The sequence below is a fragment of the Amphiprion ocellaris genome, chromosome 14 (assembly GCF_022539595.1).
Source record: "Amphiprion ocellaris isolate individual 3 ecotype Okinawa chromosome 14, ASM2253959v1, whole genome shotgun sequence".
Lineage (NCBI taxonomy): Eukaryota > Metazoa > Chordata > Actinopteri > Pomacentridae > Amphiprion > Amphiprion ocellaris.
The window spans coordinates 6403690-6412454 of record NC_072779.1 but is presented as its reverse complement, the minus strand read 5'-3'; the positions used below and the strand labels follow the sequence as shown (position 1 = coordinate 6412454).

The following is an 8765-nucleotide window of genomic DNA, read 5'->3' as shown; positions in this document are numbered from 1 at the left end:
TTTTTTTTTTTTTTTTTTTTTTTTTAATGTCAGAGGCCCGGATGCGTTGAGATCGATGCGTGAGCAATCGCTGTTACATTTATAGCACGAAACCCCCCCTCTGCTATGTGGAGAGGGAGGAAGAGAGCTGAATGGAAGGTGTCTGGGAGACGAAGCCACTGATTTCAGTGGCTTCAGCACCATGGACAGTGAAAGTTCCCTCAACTGCCCCAGAAGGCTGCAGTTCTACGCATTTTGTTCTCTATCTGCCTCATATTAAAAATCACATGTAGGAACTCGTATCACTGATAATAAACGTGCAAAGAATGCAAATATAATTTGACTAGTAATCACTCATATTATAATATTACGAGCTATATTGAATTTCCATTTTATGGGGTGAAAATTTGCATTTGTGGCCAACTTTTAAGCCTACAAAACTAAAGTTCATTCCATTGCATTCCATTTTTATTGTATTTTTTTCTTAAATTTCATCAGTTGTCTAGTGAATGTTTAAGCTGGGTGAATCCCTGTAGCTCAGAGGTTAAGTGCCTTGCTCAGAGACACCTAATCGAGCAGGCAGCGGAAGAGCGAGTACGAAGAGACCACCCCACCCACTTCTTCCTCTTCTCCCCCGTGGTTTCAAACTACCGACTTCCCTCCATCACAGTTCTCAAACAGTCCCACTAGGGACAAAAAAAAGAAAGGAAAAAAGGAAAGACAAATCAGGGAGACCCCCGTGCGCTCCTGGAGTAACTTGAAGCCTTGATTCTCCTTTAAATTTCCTCCGTGTCTGGAACTGCCACTACCATCAGCAGCAGCGGCGCTGCTTCTTGATGTTGTGGTCGGGAATACGCATGCGCCCGGCATTGGAATTACTGCACAGGCAAGAATAAGTTGGACCTCGTCCGTCTTCACTAAAAAAAAAAAAGGAAGAAAAAGAACTCATGATTTAAGTATGGCAGTGTTCAGAATAAGAAGAATGAGGTGTTTTTGCGTCTGGTTGCTCCCCATCATAGTGGCTGTGGTGTGCGCCCAAAGGTAAGAGGAAGGGGTCGGAGGATGCTCCACTCATTTTTTACTTAGTGTGACTGTGTTACAGGCGGAATGGGGAAATACTTATGCTCCAAGAATATCTCGAATGTAAATCTGCTGTTGTCTGTCTGTGTTTTCTTTTTTCCTCCCATAGTGCCAGTGTCAATGACCCAAGCAATATGTCTTTGGTGAAAGAAACGGTGGATAGACTCTTGAAAGGCTATGATATACGATTGAGGCCAGATTTCGGAGGTAAATCAACTCGTTTTCTCGCCAACTCTGTTCGAGTTTTCGCCTTGTCAGCCTGTTTAATAGTACAGTGTTTGAATTAGTACAGAACATTCGCCGATCTCTCAATTGCAGTAAAGTAAACGAGACTTGTCGGCTTTTCTGCAGGTGCCACAGTCTTTGACATTTTATCTAACACACAGTGGGAGTGAATGTTTAAGAAAAAAAAACACAATAAACGAGTGATGTGGATGAATGCGCACGAAATTACACCAGCTCGCTCATTTGGATGAGAAATCACAAAAGTAAAGAAGGTGTTTGGCATCTCCCAGCGCACGTTTGTGGGATTTTTTTACACACAAGTAGATGTTTATTCCTTAAATGCATGTTGCAGTTGGGGTGTCTGAGTGCGTCGGGGCTGTGTGATTCCATGTCAACAACTTTTAGGAGGAGGGGGGAATACCAGCACTGTCACGGCAGGTCAGCGCATCTAATCCCAGCCGAAATGAACACTGTAAACTATCATCCGGCTGACAACAGCTAAATTCACAAGTAATCTGTGTTCCCATCACGCTATCTTTTCACTGTCTTTCTCTTTTATTCCGTGAAGTGCCTGATGTACAATGTGGATCACTGACTACATGATGTCCACTTTTTCTTTCGTTTTGATCTGTCCCAGGTGCACCGGTTGGAGTGGGGATGAATATAGACATAGCCAGCATAGACATGGTGTCAGAAGTAAATATGGTAAGTAGGCCATTATCACTTCTTCTTCTCAGAGCTTTCTGTACTGATCAGTCCTATTACGCACGGACCTAAGAGAGGGAATACCCGCCAGAAGCACCGAGGAAACCCTCCCTCTCTTTACGCACGGCTGTGGATGGTGGCTGTCTTTCTCCCCATCACTTGCATCGACTTCTTGGGGGTTTGAGACTTCAGATGCCATGATTGTGGTCTGTGAGTGGTGACATGCATGAATTCCATCTCTGACACAGATGGATGGCTTGTTTTTTTGGTTCTATAATCTGATTGCTGCTCCATTTGCTGAGCAGACAAGCATCACTAACTTCACAAAATCAATGATTTTGTGAAATAATTAAAAAAAACGTTCAATATGCTCATCACTCACATGCCACATGTAGTGAAAGTTTTAGTTTAATCACCAACTCTGTCAGGATTCCCTCGTGTTGCTTCATGAGGAATGCTTTTAGATTGTATGTCAAAGCTGGTTTATAGCTGGAAATAATGACAGTGGAGGAAGCATGAGAGCTGTGTGGATGTGAGGCGTGGAGATTAAGTTTCATACAAGTGCACCTCCTAGTGATGAGATGCCAGAACTGCACGTCAGTTTACAGACAAACACAAAGCTGTATTTTATCATCCCAGAAGGTCACTCTTGACATGTGTGATGCAGCAGACAAGGTGAGCAAAAATTGATATTTATGGTAATATGAATAAGCTTTTGATAGGGCTATTGTCATATTTTTTTTGTGGAATATTGTCTCTTTCTGTGGTTGACCTCCACTGTGGGAGTTGGCAGATTTCCATTCGCAACTTCGACATAATTTACACAGATGTGACCTTTTTTTTTTTTTTTTTTTGCTTTTTACTAGCTGTGATATGAGTCATGTTTTGATGTCAGGGAATGATTACACGCTGGAATATTTTTGGCAGAGGCACCTAAAGGCTGTTGCTCATGTTGTTATCTTTGTGCTCCTGGAGACTATGTTGATGTGTTCAGATGAAGATGGGAAAACAGATGATTGTGAGTCTGTTTGCAGGGATTTGCACAGTGGAACTGCACAATACACACACACATACAAGCAAATATAGACACAATGTGATCCTACGGATGCCTTCATAGTGGCCTTGGATTCATAATTACAGGAATGTTGGCTTTGAGTAACCAGTGCAAGAGCTTAGAAGCGTGTGTACGTGTTAAGAGCCATCAAGCGCAATTTTTGTATGTTTTATGCGGCTTTGCAATGCATTTCTAGGAATTACGTCTCAAGAATGAAAACTATTTTAGCCAGAATTGTTCTCAGACAAGCAGGAAGTTCTAGTGTAAGTAACCATACAACTGTGCACACAGTTAGTGTTGATTTTTAGGGTATATAAGTGGTATGGAGCAGAGTGAAAGAGGACTCCATGAGAGAGCATCAGTTAGACTGGATGTTGCTGGAAATATATGATATCTAGCAGTATAAAGGATTCATCAAAGTTTGTTTTTGCTGCTTCTTTCCTCTCCTCTCAGCCATAACTTTCAGAAAGAAACAAATAGTGGAGTATCCCCTAGCATCATTACTCTCATCCAGAAAGTACATCAGGACTGAGGTTTATATTCACACCCACCCACACACATGGTCAAACAAAATAAAACCCCACTCTCCATTCAAACACACAAAGCGCGAGCCACGCAGCCCCTTTGATCATCCCAGTCCTTTGTTAGGTTTGGCCTACTAAACACGCTCTAATGTGAAAGGGGAGTCATTACCACCTGACCCGCTGGAGTCCCATGAAAAGAAGAGGCCACATGTGTGTGTAATGGTCTCAACATCTTTGATCTCCTCTCCTTCCTATAAATGTAACCACTTTTCAGGATAGCAGCTGGTGTAGAAGCACTTTCCTCTCTTCCATTTCCTCTACCCCATCTGGCTCTCTGCCTGCCACTTATTTTTCGTGAGGGGGGATAGAACCACCCTGTGTACTTTCTTTTAGTGAACAGATAAGGCACAGGGTTGAGGATAATGGAGAGATGTCACAGAGGGATGTCTCAAACAGTGCCGTATTTGTCATTATGGCAAAGCAGGACGTTCGTGCTTTGGTATGTATTAGCAATATAATCTTATATTCCTCATCGTTACTCTCCGTCGGAGGCCTTGCATTAGAAACAGAGACATGGGCAGGTGATGACATCGCATATATGTTTGATTTTTCCAGAGGGGCCATTAAAATAGAGAACTGCAAAGAGGTTTGTCGTAAACCATCTGTTTTAGCACTTTGTTACCAATGTCACATAACAGAAAGCCATTTAGAAAAAAATAAATAAAGAAAAAAAACACATAGGCCTCTAGCTCACTTCAGATGAGTCACCAAACTAAGTATGCAAGCCTTCAAGCGTGAGTGGCCCAGAGGACATAAAGTCCTCTCTGGTATTTGTCACATAAGCAGTTTTGATGTCCAAATGCACAGCCTGGATTCACCCATGTTGAAACCCTGCCTAACCTTTTGAAACACTACCTAAGGTTATCTTAAATTCAGAGTTAAAGACAGGCCTCTGCAAGGCATATCTCCAGAGAATGGTAGCAAGTGATCACAGGTGAAGTGTTCTGATGTTAGATCTGTGCACCTATAGCTTTACTGAGTCATATGGCATGCAGAAAACTACATTTACATTTAGGCCTGGAGCTTAACATACAATGAGGAGGATGTGGCTGGTGTTTATTACATACCCACCAAAGGTCACTTGTTTCTGGGTGTTGGAGCCAACGTCTCAAGCCTGCAAGGGTCAAATGGGATAGGATATGACTGTGTAAGACCTGTGGGTCAAAATTTTCACCTCTGAGTATGTGACATGAAGAGACACTGAGAGAGACGGATACAGATAGGAGAGAGAGCGCTCTGACATTAACAAGTTACCATGTGGAGAGCCAGCAGCGGTGCTGGTGTTGGAGGGAAGGTCATGTACCTAGAGCTGCCAAGGGTTCATTCTGCATGACTCAGAGGTGGACATACAGAGAGGGACGCACACACTGAATAACAATGTCATGCTAGACACTCAACCCAAGGCCAATGGTTTTGCAAGCCTTGATTCAAGCACAAGTCAAAGGAAGAATGGGAATTATGTGAGCGTGTAGAGACACTGGTAGATTTCTTTTTCATTTCTCTCAGCAATTCTCTTTCGTGCACTTTCCCCACTGCCATTTAAGTCTCAATATTTGCTTTTGGTTGAGCTCCTGAGCACTTGAATCCTAAGCCAGCAGTTTTCACGGGGTAGAAATACTCCTGTCTGAGGATGAACTAAAGTTCTTATCCTCCTCCAAAAGGCAGAAATACCATTATTGATGCACATAAAGGTCAAGAAGAGCTTATTGATTGTTGGAGCAGGACTGTGAATTTCAGAGCCCCCCATTTTAGTACCCTGTTATTTCCACCTCTCAGCATGTCTGCTGTAAAAGCATAAAGATCGCAATGAAAACTAGGCCTATGCTATATATTATACAGATGTGATACATCATAATGGATGTTGGCTGAAAGGCAAGAGATTATTGCTTGCCATTTGATAATAAAAGAGAAGAAAGACTGTGGAAGCACTTATGCAGTATTGCATAATAGCTCATCCGGACGTAAGGGCTTTAAAATGATATTAAGTGTGCGTCTGTTGTGTCTACATCTATTTCTCAGGCACCTTCAATATTGCTGACGTGGACAGAACTGTAAATTGATGAGTAGTTGACCTCAGCCAATAAGTTGACTCAAGTCAATATTACTTTAATTAGGCTTCCATAGCTTTGGGTTTAAGCATTCAACACCCAGTCTATAATGTCAGTGGGGAGAAAAACATGATCTTAATCAGATCATAATCATGTTAATGATCTTCATAAGTTGATGGATGCCATAAATAATCTGTGAAGATAATGAATGCAACTTAATCTATGTTCTTGAATGAATAGAGTCCCTCCAGTGTCTTTTTTTTTGTCCGGGTAGATTTCACTAAGATTACACAGGGTTTGATCACCGCAGTCTTTGTCAGAACTCAAATTATCTCCATGATGGTTGCATAGTAACTAATGAGAGCAGTAGAGGCAATGTGTGAAGATTCACAGACTGAAGCACCTTCGAATTGTGGAGGGGAATAAATAAAAAGAAATGTGCTAATCTCAATTAAAATGTGTGAAAATATAAAAGGCACTCCAACTTCTTTTTTTCATGCCCTACTGTAAAATCAGCTGTCAGACTATTTCAATGATAGAAAACAAGCTAATGAGCAAGTGGGAATTGACCTAAAGTCCCCAGATGTAATCTTGGGTGATAAAGGATTTATTGGACAAGTACAATGTAAATTTTTAATGTAATGTATTTGCTGAACGGCACAAGAAGAAGCTCCGAATTAAAACAAGAATGCTGTTGTCTTGTGCAATAGTGAGAATCATACTAATCAGATTCTTTAGCTGGATGTCAAGGTTTACTCAAAATGACTGCATTAAAAGTTTTAGTTGCTCAAAGTCCTTTGGAGAGCCTCTTGTGGTGAAAGTGTCCCCTCCTTATCCTCCGTCTATATTAAGCCAGCCAGCATATAGGGCAGACATGGACATACTTGTACACTTAGGGTATCTCTAGAGGAGGATGTACACTCCATCTGTGTGTCTCTCATGAGCCTACACACATTCACAAATCCTAATCCCCCACGAGTCTCCAGTCGTGTTTCTTCATAAACTGGTATGTTAACGGAGCCTCCAGGAAAGTTGTTGTTTGAATTATGTAACAGACCGAGCAGAGACAAATTTAACCGAGGTAGTGGGTTTTTCAGAGCATTTTTTTGTGAAAGCAGCTGCTTGCTACAGATGAAGCTGGGTGGCTAGGAGCAGCGACACAGAATAAAAACAAAACAGTAAAGACGTCAATAATGAGCTAAAAGACATTAAAACGTCTCATAGAGTTGATTGAGTTCATCATTATGACTGAACCCTTTCAGATTAGTCATTTAATCAGTTGTTTTTATAAGACTATGCTGATTTTTTTTCTTTTTGTTCTGATGTGATGAGGTGCATTCAGTGGGGTTTGTGCCTTATGCTCAGCCACAGTGACAATCCTATCTGAGATGTTGGAAAAGTCCAAAATCCTGAAAGCTCTCAGCATTTAATTGCAACATTTAATCAAATGTCTCTGAATTTCTTGGAAATAGTCAAGTAAGGATTGCAAAAAAGTATGGCTTGGCAGCTGTATAAGAATGAAAGCATATTTTTTTGGACTTTTGAACATGAAGGAACCCCTTCTTTATACAGCAGTTTTATCTTGTGATGCTAAAACTTGTAGCTTCATTGTGCAAACTTTATTCTATTTTTTCAAATGTGAATACTTCCAGTTTTCTCCCTTTCTATCTTTACTACAGCAGCATTTGCAACAGCTGACCTGTCGGTCAGTCAAACAAAAATCAGTCTGACATCAGATATCTGCGTGATGCTGCATTCTGCTCACTTTTACATTAGTATTCGTAGGGAACATTTACTTTAACATTCTATTTTAGTCCTTCATTACTCGACTTTGATGCATGGTGACTCTTGGGTGACCAAATCTCTCAGTGTGCTTAACTGTAATTTTCTGTTCCATAACAATTTCTTTTCTGCCTGGATTCCTTTAAAGAGTTTGGGAACAACCTGCTACACAAAAAGAAAAGAACATTAAGTTGTATATTACATGTAAATACAGAACAAAGAAACCATGTGCACAGCAAAGTCACAGGGGATGTTGGAAGGGGTGAATTACGTGAGATGAGCTATTCTCCAACTTGCATTATTGATGCGGATAGATTTAGATACGTATGCGTCCCTATAGAGTTGTTGGATTCCATTTACATTAGACTCATTGGCCACTTGAATGTAGTAAAGGGACAGACATTAAGTGGGTTGTTTGTGTACTGAAAAGAGGATTTATATGTCACCAGTGACAGCACATAGCATATGGGTAGGTGCTTGTTTATTGGCAGAACCAATTAATTTAATGTAAATGATGATGAATGTGGTGACTGTGTTGCTGTGGTGACCTGGATGATAGAAAAAAAAGGGTCACAAAAAGCTGTTTGTACCCTCTTTGAGATATATAAATCTTGGGTGTATATATAAGCTAAATTTAGCACGTTCTTCTTTGATGAGAACATTACATAACAAATCCAACTGAACTGCTGATGAGTTCAGGTAACAATAGTCGCTGCAGTTTTGCGTGGGCACAGTCATAACACTTGGCCTTTTACTTCAGAGCCTTTTAGTAACTTTATCAATAGGAGTTCTTTATTATAAAATGATAATGTACGAGAATGATGTTCCAGATTAATGCAAAGAGCTTTGCAAAGAAGGATGCTTCAGCCTGTGAGTCAGACTTGTTTCATTCAGTGTGATTGTCAAAGCAACAAGAGTAGATCTCAGTCTGCAGGACTGAAAGCTGCAGACTGCCATCGACGTCGTGTCCTTGAGCCGTAAAATAGGAGGTTTTATTAAATCAAACCTTTTCATTATTGTTAAAGAAAACTGTTAAAGCATATGAATGAGACACTTCAAGTGATATGTTCCTTCATCACAGTGAATGTGGACACTACAATGCTCTATACACTGTAGTGATTCTGTAAATACCAGCTACAGCAGGGCACCACATGCGGATTAATCCCTGATTGAAATTAATCCCAGACAAATGTAGTGTTTACACTCGTTTGGGTTAACTTTACTAAAAATAAACTGCAGTGTTCAGATGTTTTTGGACATGATTGAAAATTATGATTTGGAAATGATGAGAATTTTTAAGGACAGTAG

General features: G+C 40.6%; 1 protein-coding gene across 1 annotated transcript in view; it reads left to right on the top strand.

The window, feature by feature from the left end:
• Window positions 1-494: 494 nt before the first annotated feature.
• Window positions 495-8765, top strand: part of LOC111575939 (gamma-aminobutyric acid type A receptor subunit beta2) — a 67910-nt gene continuing 59639 nt past the window's right edge. Inside the window, exons 1-3 of the mRNA XM_023281381.3 lie at window positions 495-1020; window positions 1169-1266; window positions 1922-1989. Coding sequence (XP_023137149.3) covers window positions 938-1020; window positions 1169-1266; window positions 1922-1989 — 249 coding nt within the window. The 5' untranslated portion in view covers window positions 495-937. The remainder of the gene's footprint in view (window positions 1021-1168; window positions 1267-1921; window positions 1990-8765) is intronic.